The following is an 18476-nucleotide window of genomic DNA, read 5'->3' on the forward strand; positions in this document are numbered from 1 at the left end:
GTATTACCAATTTGATTTACACTGACAGAATCCACACTGGAAGTCATTGATCAGATGGAAGGTCATTGATCAGATGGAAGGTTGAGATAGCTTTTCAGTTGGTGGTTAATGAATTTCTTCATTACTTTTGGATGGGTGGAATTTGTCACTTTTTTTTTTTTAATGAAAATCCCAAACAGGAGAGATATTAGAACTTTTACTACTTAGTACTGTGCATGGGTTCAGAATACAAAAGAAGATATTTGTTGACAGTAGACTGTAATTTTCAGGAAATACATATGAAGGAAGTTCGTTCCAGAAAACAGCAGTTGAATAAATAAACAAGGAAGATGAAAAGTTGGTTCTGAGTTTGAAGTTGGACAGTAAATGGATGTTGGTTAGGGGCAGCACATGTTTGGACTGTTTTGAAAGAGAGAGAGAGAGAGAGAGAGAGAGAGAGAGAGAGAGAGAGAGAGCAGGAATTATAGAAGCCAATTCAGAAGAACGGTGCCTGTGGAAGTATCTGTAGAAGAGGCATACAGCAGAAACAGAACATCTATGAGACAAGAGGGACTGTTAGGGATGAGTCTTAATTAACCCAACTGGCCTCTTTTGAATGGAATCTAGAAGCCTGAGAAAGGTTTTGGAGACACCGCCCCATATGTGGGAACAATATTCTATGGCAGGGCAGATTTGCGATTTGTACAGTGTGTGAACAGCTGTTTGGAAGAAAAGTAACGCCGAGAGTGAAAGCGAAAACCAAGTTTTTTAGATGCAGAGGAGGCAATATTTGTAATGTAGTCAGGGTAATCCCCAAAAGAGATATATCATCTTGCCTAGAAATTGGAGTGTCACCAAAGATAAGAATAGGAGCAGAAGAATCCTTTTTGTGAGATATAAGACAGTACTGAGTTTTAGAAGGATTGAAATCAACTAAGTTATTTTTGTCCCATTGGAGAATTACCTGGAGATCGACATTTAATTAATTGGCAGCGGATATTCGAGAAGTTGAAGCTGTTTGAGCAGGGCAAGGTTTCTCAAACTGGAAAGTGGAATGCAATGTTGCTATCATCAGCAAAACTATGGATAGGATTTCCGGTTAATGAAAGGTCATTAATATACAAGAGGAAAAGAGTGGGGGAAATAACTGAACCTTGGGGGACACCAGCATTAGTGTAGGAGTTAGAAGATAGAGCCATCTACCATCACCCTCAGTGAACAGTCAGAGAGAAAACGGATAACCAATTACAAAAAACAGTTGGCAAACCATAAGATGGAAGCTTGTTAAAAAACCTTTATGCCAAACACAATCCTTTGGGATTTCAACAGCAACTGCTTGTGTTTTGCCGAACTTTGTAACATAAGCCAAAATATCACCAGTGGATCGAAACCAACGGAATCCATACCGGCGATCATTGATCAGATGGAAGGTTTCTAGATAGTTTTAAGAGTTGGCAGTAAATTGATTTCTCCATTACTTTACGAAGAGTAGAAGTAATTGCAATGGGACAATAATTAGATGGGAGGGATTTGTCACCCATTTTAGGAACTGGCTGGATATGAGCAAATTTCCAAGCAGAAGGAAAAAGGCAGCAAAGAACAGGAGTAAGTTCAGGAGCACAGGTTTTGAGAACAAGTGGAGAAATACCATCAGGACCTGGAGCTTTTTTGGCATCAAGACTGGTCAAAATCCTTTTGACTTTCTTTTGACGGAACACCACAGGAAGCATTGAATGGAACGTGCTGGGAATGGTGGGAGGTGTTTTTTACCAAGATCCTAAATATATGAGTTGGAAGAAAAATGGGATGCTAGCAGGTCAGCTTTATCCTTGGCTGAAGTGACAATAGAACCATCTGGCTTTGACAGAGGTGGAAGCAGAGATGGACAAAAGTTGCGGCCAATAGCTTTGGCAAGAGACTAGAATGCTCGGCTACCATTAGGGCAAGAAGCAAGTTTTCTACTCTTAGCCTGTTCAAAATCTAATTTGGATTAATAACTGATTAATAACTGCTTTACAATTGTTGTGAGCTCTAGTGTAGGCAGAAAATGAAACTGAAGTTTTGGAAACAAGCCAATTAAGATATGCAATGTAGTTCTCTTGAAGAGCCTTAGCACATTTATTGGAAAACCAAGGTTTAGATAAGGGACGAGATGTTAAGGTGGAGTGTGGAATATAGGATTCCATTCCTGCAAGAATAATTTCACCTACACGAGCTGAGCAAATGTTGACATCAAGGGTTTTGAAACAGTATTCTGATCAAGGAAAAGAAGAAAAGAAATCTCGCTGGTCATCCCATTTTGCATTCTTGTAATGCCAAACAGCACAAGATTGGGAATCGCCATGAGATAAAGGCTTCATTGGAGAAGAGACAATCACCAAGTTGTGATCTTGAGGTGCCTAAAGGACCACTCACTTCAACCGTAGAATGGTTGTTTGTGAGAAAAAGATCAAGGGTGTTGGCTGTATCGTTAGGATTGTCCAGTATTCTGGTAGGTAAATGAATGATCTGTGTGAGGTCATTAGTAATTGCAAAAGCCTCAGCATCATGACCAGCTGGGTCTGTGTGGCTAGAAAACGGAAGCCAGAAGGGGTTGTGAACATTAAAATCACCGAGGAAAATGACCTCACTGTTAGGAAAGTTGGACTGGAGCAAGTCAAGTTGCAGAGAGAGGAAGTCAGAGTTCCAAGTGATTAGTAGGAAAATCTCCCTACTAATTCTGTCAAATTCAACAGATGAATTTGACAGAATTAGGTAGGGAGATTTTTAGACAGAGAAGATTGAAAGTAGGAGATTCCAAATTAACAAGTCTCTGAAGGGAATATCGGAAGTGACATATGCACAAGTACCACCTTTGAGGCAAAAGGAATCCTACAGTGAGTAATTTGGGCAACTGAGATGAGCAGTGGTTGAATCAACTGATAACTGAGATTCTGTCAGAAAAAGTACATGGGGTTTGGCAGACTAATTGGAAATGGACATCATTGAGATTAGAACTGAGACTGTGTATATTTGTGAAATGAACTAGGGAATGTTTAGATCTTTTCGCAGATATGTTTGCTCTATTAGTTTGACAATTCAAGGTGTATTCAGTAGTATGAAAAAGTGGGCGGGGGACATGCTGTATGAAGTAATGAAATTTTTGGATATGGCGTATACATGGTAAGAATATACCCAGATCCTTAAAATAACATGGCCTCGACAATGCCCCTGCATACACACTACTCGAACTCCCTCCAGTCACTAACTGGCAGAGTAGAGGCAGCAAGATTATACACTAGCTGATCCGGAAGCCTCCTAGAGATTTACCAAAACGTTCAGTCTGGTGTACTAACTAGCGGCTGGCCTGCGAACACCTTTTCAGAGCTGTTCCCTCGAAATGTAAGGAAGTTTGGATCTTGCTATGGTGTTCATCATAACATCAAAATACATCAGTCATACTGCATGATGGAAGAGATGGGGGAGTGTTGACTGCAACTTTTCTCTGGAGAATAAACATGGGTTCCACTACTTCAAGCCTCCAATAAGCAAAGTGGTATTGCAAAATAGTATTGCACTGCTTGATGAGAGGCATCTACCACTTAGTATTACCTGGTAACACAGAGGGGCAGCATTCCTCCGTGTAGAGTGGGCACTACACTATGACCCCCGCTTATTTTTTTTCTCACCTGGGTGGTCACCCACAGTGTGCTTGTGCATGGGGGTTTATACCCAGGATTACCAACAGTCCCACCATTGTGAAGGTGCAAGCAGAGGATTTGGCTGTCACAGACCATCCAGACTTTGCTGAAAATAGCTGATAATGATGTTAGGGAGGAATGAAAACTGTGACAGAATGTTAACTCTGGCTTGATCTGTCATTCCAAATAATCCGTGCTTGGGTCTTCGTCTTTGAAGACCCAAGGAATTTCGTCCTCTCAACCTCCAGGTTGAGAAGACGAAAGAAGATATTTGTTGATAGTTCAAGTCCAATATCAACAAATATCTTCTTTCGTCTTCTCAACCTCCAACCCAAGCACGGTACTAAGTACTATAGGTTCTAATACCTCTCGTGTTTGGGGTTCTCATAAAAAAAAAAAAAAAAAAGTCATTCTGATATCATTCTTTCCTGTATATTGGAGGTCCACAAAGGAGAGATTTCATCCTCACTGTTTAATGAAAAACTGCACAATAAACTTAAGGAATACTGAAAAGTGAAAAATATGGATTTCGATAATGTTGGATAGTGCTCCAGGGCATCCTGGTATGTAATCATCCAAACATATTAAAGAATTTTTTTTTTGTCCCAAGACTAGTTAAAAGTGTTAATTTCCTTATCATTGTAAATAAATAAATAATACTATATATTAAATTTTGGGCGAAAATAAAGAAAGCCTGGACGAGGAGCATGCAAAAGTTCAATGAAATTTACCGGTAAAAGTACTTTGCCGTAAAGGTATTTGTATTGTTGCTCGCTCGGAAAACAGACAGTGTGTGTTATCGGTCAGGAGTAGAAATTGAATCCCATGGGAGATTTGAAAACCTCCCGAAGTGGAGGGGGTAACCTGACCTTTTTTCTTTAGAATCACTGGTGAACTAGTGGATAAATTGTTTATTAAGGAAAAAAAAAGGCAAAGGAAGCCCACACGAGAAGCATGGCAAACTTCAAAAACATTTACCGGTGAAACTACTTTATGAACATTTTTTACAATGCCAGAACTTCCAATATGACTCTGCTCATGATTCAATCAGTTAATTCAATTAGCGATTCTAAAGAAAAAAGGTCAGGTTACCCCCCTCTACTTTGGGAGGGTTTCAAGCTCCAGAGGGATTCAACTTCTACTCCATACCGATAAAACCCACCGAGCGAGCAACAATACAAATACTGTTACGGCAAAGTACTTTTGCTGGTAATTTCATCGAACTTTTGCATGCTTCTCATGAAGATTTTCTTTATCTTAGCCAAATTTTGTTTCTGCCTTTATGATTGTTTTCTAAAATATATATAGAATGTACAGAAACAAGGAAATTAACCAAAACAATAATCAAAGTATAGTTATAATAAAATTAAGTATTGATCAGGTCAGGGCACAGAAACAGACTATACTGTCATGGGGTATCTCTCCCCCCCCCCCAATTTATGTTATTTCTTATGGGAAAGTCATGTCTGATTAACATGGTTGTCATGTTGGTTGAAGAAGACTTGGTGTAGTCATAATGGGGGGGGGGGGAGACACTTGAAGTTTGCTTAACCTTCTGGCAGTTGTGGATGAAATCACATATAAGATATGGCACTGAGCAGAGATTTCTCATCCCACAAGAGATAAAAATGGAAATTATACTTGATGGGAAGTGCTATTTTCAGTGCAACTTTTGGTAACTACATAATAATGGACCATCTTTCAAAAAGAAATTTTTAACTGGGAGCAGCAGGAGGTCATTAGAATTCTGAAATCCATAACTTACAGTAATCAGTGGTTTACTTTGTTTCAGGGTAAAACATCTATAACCGAGCAGTTTCTTTTGTGGAACTACATGTTAGATGCATTAATTGCTATGTATGATCTCTGAGCCATGTAAGGTAAGTTTATTATGTAAAATATGCATAATGAATTTAAGAATTAAACTACATAAACTTACCACAGTACTGCATTGTGAGAACAAATTTTGAAAACTTAACTGTTTACATAATTACAAATCATAGCAAAATTTTGGAACAAGCTGGTTCCTTCATCAGTGGTCTTACACAAAAGTAAAACTTTATAACAAATTTACAAGCGTTCACAAGATGTTGAACGGTTGTACATAAAGACAAAAACAGTGAAATGTCACTAGTTTCTGCCATCCTACAAACAACAAAGCCAAGGGATCTTGAATTCTGATTAGCCTAGTAGATGAGAGAGGCTCAGTTTTCTGTGTATTTTTGAGTCCTGTGACACCTTTGGTAATGAATAACAATTGATGTCTCAAATCAGCTTTAGTTTTGAAGGGGAAATACATCCATATTTTATATATATATATATATGTGACTGTCCTGCTTATTAAGTGGATAAGAGCCTTGAGCTGTGTTGTGGAAGCTTATTTTGTGTGTAATAGAGTAAGCTGTACTCTATTACACACCATGTGTAATAGAGTATTAAACACAAATGGGTGGGGGGTGAAATTGTCTCAGTTGGGGCTGAATTCACCAGAAAAAATTGAGTGGGGCTCAGAAGAGGCTGACTATTCTTTGGGAAAACATTTTGCAACATCACATGGCGCCTCCGTAGCCAGGTGGGAAGGAGCAGCAGTGCGTAACACACGCTTCTTGATTAGACCGGGGTTCGAGCCCGTCACCACCAAATACGGAGGATGCGGAAAGGTCATTCAGGGAATAACCACCGCATATCCCGGAGCAATATGGCCTTAGTTGCTAATGCTCCTAAAAACCAAATAACAAACAAACAAGCAACATCATAACATTAATTATAAGTGCTGGATGGACTTCATTGCCAAGATTTCTGGATTAGCCAATCTTTATACCCTTTCTCACCACAACCTCTCAACATAACCAGGATTACGTGGCAAGAGCTCTTAAAAGCAGTTAAAGCTCTATTCATTCCAAATATATTTATATTGGTCTTCCAACAGTGTCTTTAAAATGTTACCCCCTCTAACTGCAATCACTATTTGATCAAGCCTCTTTCCAAGGAATCAACCATCCCGACATCCAGGAGGAAAGAATCAGCAGAAAGAATGTTTAAGATGACTGTTCTGTGTCGAGCTGAGCTAGAACTTTTTTTTTGATTCCTGCACAGACTAGATTGCCATAGTTCAATTACAAGTTTATCTTTCATAATTTGTTTGAAGCCTGCCCATACCATGAATGTTACCATTGGGAAACTATTTTGTTTTTTTATTACTTGCTAGTAGTGTCAGGACTAAAAAGCAAAGGTTATTCTGGGCCATTGCTGATTTGTCTGCAGTATCAGCGAAATCATTTCTCACCTGATCCCAATGCGGCTTGGGAACCACTAGAAATCACTATCAAAATCAGATTATATATATATATATATATATGCTGCTTTCAGGGGGAACTGCTCAGATATAAGTGTCTAGAAAAACAGTAATGGGTCACACTGACAGTTCTGACTTCAAGCCATCTGTATAAACTTGTTCAAAGTCAGAATGTTCAGCTCAGTGCTGAATAGAGTTTCAGGTAGACAAAAGACTGAATAACAGACTTTCTCCAGTTCTTAAGGAAAAAAATCACATGCTAGTATAGGAGCATGCCAAGTTGGAAGGGGTTAAGTTTGTGTCTGTTGTGATTGGCAAATAGCTGAGAGGCTCTTGAATACAGATACCAAAAGGAGCATTGGCAGTTTGACAGGTGTTATAAAGATGTTCCCACTCTGATTAAAAAACATTCTGCATGGGGTGGTCTGGCAACAATTTCAGTTTTAAAAGATTCTGTAAAGAACTGTTTCATTAGACAATGATGATGGTTCATTTGCTTCTGTGTTGAAGTTCTGGCAGTGAGATGTTTTAAAAGTTCTAGTAGCAATACAGATCACTTATGTTGTATGGGATCTATCTGGCTTACACAGTATCTGGCAAATGCATACACCTGGAATCCATAATCTAGTTTAGATCATGCATGATTGAGGTGTAAGTAAGGTGCATCAGTTGGCACTTCAAGAAGTAGAGTTATGGAGGATATTCAAGTAGTTGATAGGTAAATTTTTTTTTCAAATACAAGCCCCAAAAAACTGGTATTTAGACACTACTGGAACAGTATTTTGTCCAAGCCTCAGGTCAGGTTCTACTCAGCAAGAACCTGAAGACATTGTTGCCTAGAAGGTGAAGTGATTAGTGGCATGGTGTAGTTGTATTTCAGTAAGCTCATGTCTTATGACTGGAAAAATATGTTAAAGTCATCACCAGCATATAAGGTTGTGTTTACATTTGGAAGAAGTTGTTCTGTAATGTAATTCACTTTGGTAGCAAAAAGCATAATATTTAAAACCCATTCTTGAAGTACTCCCTCCTCTTGGTAAAAGAACAGAGAGAGAGAAAATCCTACATGAACTTAGAAAGACTGACAGGGTAGTAAGTTTTTAATGAAAATGGGGATGAACTCTAAAAAGGAGGCTGTAAAGGTCTTTTAAAATACCAACTCATCTATGTATACACTTTTCCGTATTGAAGAATATTGATGCTCTGAACTCTTACTTTAGGGAAGTATTGTAGATTGATGTTTCTAATATGGACCTGTTCCTTCATAAGACACATCGTATTCTGGAGAGGAAGTCATTTGCTTCTACATACCACAAGCACTGACCGTTCTTTCCTGGCTTAGGGAACGTAAGAATGATTGACTTATGTGAAACTACCCATCCAGAACGATTCTGTTGTACAGAAAGAGCAGGTGATCCATAGATATTAGTGAAAGGTGGTTAATCATTTCATGATGGTCCAACAACACTTGACTTAGTGAGAGTTTGAGCTTTTTAACTCTTCTTTGCTAAACAGTCTGTTGTAAAGCCCTGTGATGTGGAGAGTAAGATGATGTTGCTGAAATATTGAAAAGTGTTTCTGCAAGTGCATTGGCTATTTCAGTAGTGCATACATCATATTCCAGGATTGATGAAGGATGTGTGATATGTATTTTCTTCCATTTTACATATTTTAAATTATACTGTTCTAGCTGGTGAACTGGGTAAACCCATCCATGATTCATTTTACCTGTGATGACAGAAATGACAAATGCTTTAGCATTTGCACACGTAAAAGTTGTGGTGGGATATTGTGGAGTACCCCCAAACTCTGTTACTGTGTAGTTTATATTCCAAGCATGGTTTTCGAAATAGTGGAAACTGGGAAGATGTTTTTGGAATTGCATTTCTGATAACATCATACCAGTTTTTTGATACATATCACTTCATCATTGATGGGCACCTAACTGATTGTAGTGATGTTAAACAACTTCGATAACTTAAATAGATTAGCAATAGCTGAATGCTGAGGTGAAAGTGATTCTTGAACTGCTTCTGTTAGAATGAGCAGCAGCCTGGAAAGCAAGGTGGTGGGGGATTTCAAAAACTGCTGGGAGTCGCCCTGAAACAAGTAAATACATGGGCTGGGTTATGGTAACTAAGAGTAAGAACAGGTGCATGTACACCAATGCTAGGAGTATAGTAAATAAATTTGGAGTGCTGCTCAAGACCTCAAAGGCAGATATTGTTGGGATATCAGAGATGTGGTGTCACACAGATATAAGGAATTCAGAATTTGGGAAGGACAGACAGGATAGGAAGGGAGATGGGGTTATGCTGTTAGTTAAGAAACACACAAAATCTAAGGCAGTGCATCCAGTTGATATGAGTGGGTACTGCAATGTTGAATCAGTGTGGTGTGACATAAGCACTGGGAATGCAAAAATGAGAGTAGAAGTGTGTTATAAGCTTAATGACTGAGTACAATGAATAACTGTACAGAGAAGTAGTGGGCCAGTAAATCAGAATGTCTTATAATGGGGGATTTTAACTTCTCAGGTATTCACTCGAACTTGTGAGATGGTCGCCCACACACTAGCAAGACTTTTGTGGATTTATTAGATGATTCTTTTCTGCAGCAGAGTGTTTGAGAGGCAACCATAGGGAGTAATAAGTAATACTTTTGATCTGATTATCAGCAATGATTATTCATGCATTAAGAATCTGCAAATAAAAGAACCACTAAGTCGCAGTGATAACAGTGTACTAATATGCGATATACTTAAAGATGTAACTACCATCAGAGGTAAAGGGAAGGGTTTTTGATTTCAAGGTGACCACACTGGTATCAGACATTTTTTAAATTCTATATGGTGGGATCACATACAGCAAATTCTAAGTGGGAAGCTTCCAAGTTAATCTTGGAAGCTACTAGGTTTTCATACCAAATAAGAAATATTGAGGATTAGACCTAAATGGATGTCAGATAAAGTAATGAGACTTGTGACAGAGAAGTAAAATGCATGGGATGCATATAAAATTATCATGCAACACAGAAGCCTATGGTAAATATAAGCTAGTCTTAACCAAGTCACAGAAGACATTAGGCAAGCGAAGACACATTACAAGAAATCTTTGGCAAAGGATGAAAAGAAAAACAACACAGGCTTCATTACTTATGTAAACTCTAGATGGGGATGGATCAGATTGGTCCACTTGATATTGATGGATTGACTTGTTGATGATTCTGCTCAGATAGCTGACAAACTGAATGAGTGATTAGTGAGGGGGAACACAAAGGGGTGCTCTTACAAGGAAAGGCTTAAGTTCTGGAAATTGCAGTGTCTGGAAACTAGGCACCTGGAGGTGATCTGATTGAAGTGTAGAAGGCTTTGAATGGCATAAACAAGCTCAGTGCTTATGGGGTTTTTCTTCTTGCTCAGATTATGTACTTGAGGGGCATAAATTCAAATTGAGGAAAGACAGTTGCTGAATACACAGTGTACCAATTAAATAACGAGACTGATTAAATAACTCCCTTGCCATTTTTTTACTACAAAAAAATGGCAAGGGAGTGTATGTAAACAACTTAGAAAAGTGTTTTTATTCTTTGGTTAATTTAACATCCCATCTTTCACAATGCACTTGAGTTGTAGCTACTATAAACTGGTTTTGTTTATACAAAAGTAAATTCTAACAAGTCAGTGCCATCCTTCAGGTAACTGGGTGATCAAGCAATAATTTGACAACTGTGCCAACTATGTTTAATACAAATGAGTATTTTATACAAAATACTCATTTGTATTAAATGTACAAAATAATATTTATTTCCTTTCTCAGGGGAATGGAATGTGCTTTGTGTAAATGAGTATTTTGTATAAAACAAGTTTGTATTAATGAGATTTTTGTATACCTATTACAACAGATAATGTGAGAGTCAGTTATCATTAATTTGAAATAAGTCCATTCACTGACAATGGATTTTAACTAAAGCCAGATGCAAACGGCAGTGAAATATACTTTTTTTTTACTGTTTGTGCAAATGAAGTAATTGTTTGAAGAAAAAAAAAAAAAAAAAAAAATCACTTGGTGAGTCTCCCCTTTTCCCAAAAAGAAAGCTATCAAAATTTTTAGTTCAGACAGTGCTTCATTTTCAAAGATAAGATTTTGAAGGTCTTTTCAAGTTACATTATACAGCTGCATTAAATTATGCAGGTTTAGTTGATATGCACACAGTCAGAAGCAAGGAGGTAACTGAAAGTATAACCAGAGTTTTATACAATGAAGATTGTTTTAAAGTGCAAATAGGATTCTTCCTTGAATTTTTAGTTGGAAATTAATTATCAAAACATGCAAGTCCAGATGCCCAGTGGTCAGGAGTGCAGTAGCACACATTCTTTGAGATGGACCAGGGTTCCAGCCAGACTGCTAAATAAGATTAATGTATTTATTGTAAACTCCACTGACCTGGTGGTTGTGCCGGAGTATAAACAAGAACATTTTAAATCCACCACTAACAATCTCTTAAACTTTAAACGTAGGTGGTATATAAATGTACCATCTGTTTGAAGCTTGTTACAATACATTAAAGGATTAAAAGTGAAGTTTGGATGAAAAATGCATTCTTAAAAAGATTGGAGTAAGTTTCTCCAAACATGTGGGCTCCCTGTACAGTTTTATTTTAAAGTTTAGTAAAATTTAAAAAAAAAATTTTGTCCATACATTCTCTTAAATATTAATTTATTTTAGCCAGAAGCAATAATAGGACAACTGTGCAAGGGTTGTATTAAACGTGCAAAATAACAATATAGGAACTCTGACTTACGTAAGGATTTCGTTCCGCTGAATGCTACATAAGTCAGGATTTTATGCAAGTCAATTTCCCCCATGCTTGTGTAGCACCCACAACTGTGCTTGCTGAATTGATTGAATCAAAAAAGAAATGTTTGACGAACATGTAAATAGAATTATTTATTCAATTTTTTCTCATGCGCAGGAAAAATTACAAAAGTGTGCAATTTCAAAATAAGAGAGGAGACAGACATAACATCAGTAAGTTTCACCTCTATAGCATTATTGCCAGAATCTACATCTTCAGCTGATAAGTATGCCACTGCAGCAGTTGAGGGCTGTGGAGATTTAGAATAGGTTCAAGTGGTTGTCACAAACTTGGGTTGGGATTTGCCATATCCTTAATATCTTTACAAATGTTGCTTTTACTTGAATGGTCATTAGAATCAGATGCACTCGCTTCTGAATCTGGTTTTTCCATCCATATTATTAACAGCTGTTCCATCTTTGATATAGCACCTGAATGCTGTTTTGTGATCACTGTTGATCTTAAGTGCATTAATCCTTTGACATGTTCTTTTATGTGTGCTGTCCTTTAAAATAGTGTTCACTGTTAAAGCAGTGAGACCTAATTCCCATGCAATAGATGACAAACTTTGTCCTGCTTCGTACTAATGTATTTCTAAATCAATTTTGTTTCGTTTCCTGGCACTACCATCACTTGCACTTTCCAGTGGTTGCTTTCACTTCATCATTGTAATACATAAATAGGAATGAAGAGAAGTTTCTAAAAATTTGTTTTTATGATTGAAGATTTCAGTGAAGAAAAACATTTCACCATAATAGCGTAAAAACCCACACAATTGAAGTTATCGGTATTATCAAAAATGCAATAAGATTGAGTTTACTAGGGCTTTCCTACTTTGTTTTATGGTAGTGCCTTCCAAGAAATGTGTTTTAGTAAAATATCACAAAGGCAAGTGCTCTAGCATGACATTTGTTTCTTGCACCTCCCAGCAGAAATGTTCATTTGCTTCAGCTGTTGGGTCTGAAACAAACATCTTGGTGGCATTCAGTCACTGCAGTTTCCTTGCTAAAACTGAAGATAACATCCAACTGTTTTTTTAAGATGAAAGAGGGTTTTTATTTTACCAAAATTAAGAACATGGCTTATTTATAGTTGTGTTAATAATATTTTGAAAATAGTGAAATAAAAACTAAATTATTTCATGCTGATTTTAAAATTTTAATTTAGTATACTTCATTCCAAGATGAATCTTGTGGTTAAAAGTGCATATTCAGAAGATTAAGTAATTTATTGCTTTTAAGATACAGCACTAAAAAAAAAAAAAAGTTGTTTATTAGCTGAATACCACTGCTCATTAAACCCTTTTTTCCCTTCCTTAGGTGGCGAAATAGTTATGGAGCTTAGTGATGTTGGTTTTTGTTGCATTTAGTATTTGGCATTAGTAAGAATTACTGAAAGTAGACATAGGTATTTTAATTGATACCACTGAAATTGTTGACATTGTAAATACTTTTTTGTAGACAATCATCTACTTTCTATGCATACTTATCTGGGACCATTGCATAGGGAAGTAAATATGACTAAAAGTCATCATGCTGTGTGTGTGTGTATGCACACATGTGTTATTGCTACTTGCATGGGGTGTGAAAGTTAGGTTACATATGATTGTGAAGTAGATGGTTGTGCCAAAATGACTAATTTAAGTGTATAAATATGATGTACATATTTTCCAACAGTTTAATAATATCAATGTCATCTGGCAGCAATCAAACTTTGCACTGCTGTGCAATTTTTTTTAGCAGAAATCTGTATCAATCAAGTCTGTTGTACATAAAAAAATGCACAATGTAATATAGAAACATTGATTTATCGACAAAAATAGGATTAATGCTATCTGAGCATTTAAAGTAATTGCTTTTTCCTAATTAGATGAGGTTAACAGATTTTATACAAATGTATAGCTTGTTTTTAGTATATGGTACCAAACTTAATTTTGTATTTTTATACACTTAACTTTGTTGACAGGAATAAGCATTTATTGAGAAGATGTTTTCTTTGCAAACAAAGATGATGTAAAATATGCTACCATTTCTAAACATTGAATTCTTGATAAGTGTTCAAAAGCCCCAATAAAATTTTTTATTTTTATGGACAATGTATTTTAGGTTCAAAAATTACTGCCAAAGAAGCAAAACTTCCTGATTTTGTTTCCATTTCTTGCCATACTACCATTCTTCATACAGTTTTTTTTTCCTTGTTTATTTAGCTAAATATTATTACCTCTGTTTTGTTATCTCAACCTTGCTAGTTGCACTTGGCTCATTCACAGAGTCAAATTTGGCAGTGCGTAACATAGGCTCAGATCAGAATAAAAACAAATTAATATATAAAAGCATTTAATAAATACAAAGTTTATTTTTACAAATGTTCACAATTCTAAGAAAATAAATTGAGCCAGCTGCCAGTAGAAAATGAATGTTATAGGGCTCACACATGAAGAACTGGCTTCAACACCTAGTTTGTTTCAAGCCAGTGAAGTAGTGATATCTTAATATATATATACTCCAGTTCCAGTCATATATAAATTTTTAAAAATTTATCTGGTTTTAAAGTTGTATATGAAGTTACTGTTACATGTTTTAAGTCATCCATGTATTCTGAGGCATTGCAAAAGTTGAGACCTAATGTAAGTAACCAATCAGAAGCATTCAAACTACTATCCAATTGCATTTAATAGATATTCTAAATGTATTTTCAGTTAACATCTGGTGTTTATGTATCCTTAGTCTGGGGAATAATCAAATGCCACTTTCTCCACTCCAACATAGCTTCCCAATAATAATATTTAAGAAACTAATATTCCAATTGATGATGAGACAACAGCAGATGAAGAGGTGTAAATACCACTGTGAATGTTATGATGACCTGTAGACAAGTGAGGCTGCAGATCAGAGAGGAACATCATACAAGTGTACAGCTGTTTTAAGGAAACACTATAACAAAGTGACCAGAATTAAATCAGACATTCATTATATTGAGAATTCAATATAATGCATGTTTGGTTTATTCAAAATACATCTAAAGTATAAGTCAGCTGAGAACATGTCATTATTAAGACAACAGAAATTTTTAAACTCAGATACAGTAACTATAGAGAATTGTTAGTTTGCTCATTTAAAATATTTATTTTTTGTTTTTAATACACATATGGAGAGACAATTAGCATTTTAATTTAGTCAATGAGAACATTGTTTTGTGTAAAAGCTGACAGAATATACATTAAGCATGTTTATTATAATTGTGTTCCTGCTTAAAAAAGCATCCACATCAAATATCTCTTTGCTCTTTAATATTTGTAATTTGTGTAAAAATGGGCACATTTCTTAGTGGTGTCACTTTTTCACTAAACTTCTCAACTTAGCCCAAACTGATCTTGTAGATTAAAGCTGTAGCTAGTCATACAATGCTTACACAAATCAGCAACCAGTTTGATGTCATTTCAGAACCAGTATAACTACAGCTAGAAACATATATGTATCATTAAATATACAGCTGATCCCTTCCATAAACAAAGATTTAATTCTATACAACCAAGATAAATGGTGAAAATTTATTTTATTTTTTTTGCTAATGCTATATAATCTTTCTTCCTTTCATTGTTTTTCTAATATTGTACTCATTCCATACCTGTAATCTTTCACACTCAGCTGTTCAAAAGTGATTTCAAACTGGTTGCTGGCTCATGCAAGCATTTTACAACCAATTTTGTAGCTGTAATTGGCAAGAACAGTGTGCTAAATTATAAAGTTTACTGAATAAGTGATCACACTAAAAGAAATTTTTTCATGGATTGCTAATATTAATGGCAAAGGATCTTCTCTCCCTTTAGTAGTATATGTATCTATCAACAAAAACAAACCTCAGCAGTCTTTATTACATGTAATATATTCATTCCGCATGTACAAAATTGTTGAAAACAAAAAGGTTATAAATTAGTAAAGCTTAGACCTCATTGTAAAGTTTTTCATATAAGGAAGGATAGTTTCCTCTTGTTTCCCTGCAATGCAAAAGTTTTCCCCCTGAAAAACAAACCTGCAGTGATGAAGATCTACAGTGTGTTGTTTGCATTAGGAAAATGTTTTGCTGTGGCTAATCACAATAGTTTTGGTTTTAGTAGTGTATTTACTAGAAATTTATAATGTGAATTAGAGGCATGTTAATTCTCTGTGATTGTATTAACTATAAATATTGTAAGAGGTTTATTCTGCATATATCACTGCAAAATATTTTCACCATCTTTTGGAAGTTGCTCTTGAGATAAGTGCTAAGATGAAATGTTCATTCAGAGTGTATTAACTTTTTAATACAAGGTTAATGCAGTAAAGAAAATGACACTTGAGTACAGACTTAAAAATGTGATTGGGGATGGACTGGATTCCTTAGATAAGGTTCCAGTGTACTGAAAAAAAGAATTTAATGTTTTTTTCATTAAATTCCTTCATTTAATGCAATATTGCTGTCTATATCCAACGGTTTTACCATTCTGGAATATTAATTTTATTAAGGCTCTTAATCCAGCACAGAATACACTGTGCTGGATTAAGGCACAGGCTAGCCCAGGGAACAATTTTTTAGGGGGTGCCAAAAACAGAACAATGAGGCAAAAATATATCCTTAGCAAGAAAAACTTTGCCTGATACATGGAAATACCGTGGTCCGGCCCTGCTTAAACAATATCAAGCAAAAGTCATGTAACTAACATGAAGACTCCCAACCATTCTGGATACTATGTATGTTACACCACACTATAACTGAAATATGTGGTGGGGAGTCTAGTTTAATGATAAGATATGCTGAATACTGATAACTTACCTAGGAAGCTCTTTTTCAAGAAAATACTTTTAAGGTCAAGTCTATATATTAAATGTTCACTCACCATCAGATATGGAATTTTGTACTAAGCAGAACACATCAGATTAGAGCACACTTATAGCAGTAATTGGCAGAGGCTGTCTGCACACTTGAATTGCATAAAGGTTTCAGTTATTTTTTTTTTTCCTGTGCAATTTAATACCAGTGTGGCAATTATAAGAGGTCATTCAACAAAACTTGAATTTCATGAACAAGGAAACTATGCATGTAAATCTTCAGTGTACTCTCCATTACACTCAACATACTTCCAACACTGCACTGGATTCCTCAAGAAGTTTTTAGGTGGTGTTGAAGCCATTCATGCACTGCCATCTTTACCCCTTCATCTACCAGAAGTGATTTCTTCTTAATGTACCTTTTAGTGCCAAAAAAGCAGATAATCACATGGAGCAATACCTCAAACTTCTATCTCATGCAAAGTAAACAGTAGTGAATGAGATAGAGGAGATGAAAGACGGTCATTATCAACAGGCACCATCTGCAGTACATTCTTTGGCTTTAGCCAACAATTCAAATTGGTTCAGAAGTTCCACAGAGTATTTATCATTCATCACTGTTTCTCCTCTCTCCAGATGTTTCAGAATCCTTCCTTTATGATACCAGAATACAGCAAGTAATAATTTATTGTATTGAGAGAGAAAAACTGTTAGAGAAAAACTGTTATTTGGCTTATATGTATTGCAAAAATTCTTGCTTTGATGTACAAAACTTTGGCAGAAACAATGAGCTTAACCATGTTCTAGAACAAAAAAAATTCAGTTTGCTGAAAACTTGCAATTACTAACAATGGTAGAACTAAATGTCTCACTGAAGAAGCAAAAAATTCATTCTTTAAACAGATAGATTGCTACTGCTAAAATAAAATAGAACACCCACCTTCTCTTCTGCTGTGCCTAATGTTATAAAAATGGTTTCAGCATACTTGAAAATTGCTCCAAAGCTACCAAAGGACAAGTCTTCAAATCTCTAAATTATTTTCTTAGTTGTTTAAAAAAAAATCCCTCACTGAGTCTAGGAGATTTTTTTTAATTAAGTGCCTGTCCATTTATTCTTGATGCTTTCTGATACCCATAATGCCTCCATAACAATTTAACTCAGTATTCATTTCCAGTTATGAACTCCCTAAAGATTAGAGCCAAATCAATTTCTTTGAGTATTTTAAGAAATTACAAAAAAAAAAATTCATTTGCCCTATTTATTTGAGTTGGCACAGCTCTCTCATAATACACATTATGGAAAGAGTGGCATATCCACTATATATAATATTTTTATAGTCACTGAAGCACCAAATAATGTATAGTTTCATAATCTGTTTAAACATCCCTTCTGCCAAATTATTTTTTCAATATTAGTCACTGGACGAATTTCTATGGGATGATACATTCAATTCTGCTATTCAAGCCCTGAATTCAATCCTTTTCCCTAACTACATGTTCCCATCATCTGACATGTAGGTACAATGATTCAGAGTATCAATAAAGCTGTACTCACTTAACTATCATAAATAGAGTACAATTTCCCTTTTTTGTCCTCTAACTCTTAAGAATAAATTGCACAAAAGTGCTATTGCTTCTTAGAACATAAGAAAACCATAACATTGACTTTTAAGACACCAAATCAACAGGACTCTTGAAAGATATCTATAACTCAATGAGAAAGTTTTACTACTTCGCAGATGGCTATTTTAGTGCTGATTGACATTTTATTATTGAGGAGCTACAGCTCTTGCCAAGTTTGTGGGAACAGAACAAAATGTGCAGAAGTTCCAGTCAAAATCAAGTAAATAGCAAATG

The 18476-nt window shown here is 35.8% G+C and overlaps 1 protein-coding gene across 2 annotated transcripts in view; it reads left to right on the forward strand.

The window, feature by feature from the left end:
• The window catches only part of LOC150081701 (uncharacterized), a 127379-nt gene that overhangs the window by 68777 nt on the left and 40126 nt on the right, over positions 1–18476 (forward strand). The window contains exons 5-6 of one of the 2 annotated variants that reach the window (XM_090379563.1): positions 5452–5539; positions 13131–13448. In XM_090379563.1, the coding sequence (XP_090235689.1) occupies positions 5452–5529 (78 nt within the window). In that variant the 3' untranslated portion in view covers positions 5530–5539; positions 13131–13448. Of the gene's footprint in view, positions 1–5451; positions 5540–13130; positions 13449–18476 lie in introns of those variants that run through there. The other variant, XM_090379564.1, reaches the window with a different exon arrangement.

The sequence above is a fragment of the Mastigoproctus giganteus genome, chromosome 8 (genome assembly GCF_048544385.1).
Source record: "Mastigoproctus giganteus isolate SK-2022 chromosome 8, ASM4854438v1, whole genome shotgun sequence".
Lineage (NCBI taxonomy): Eukaryota > Metazoa > Arthropoda > Arachnida > Uropygi > Thelyphonidae > Mastigoproctus > Mastigoproctus giganteus.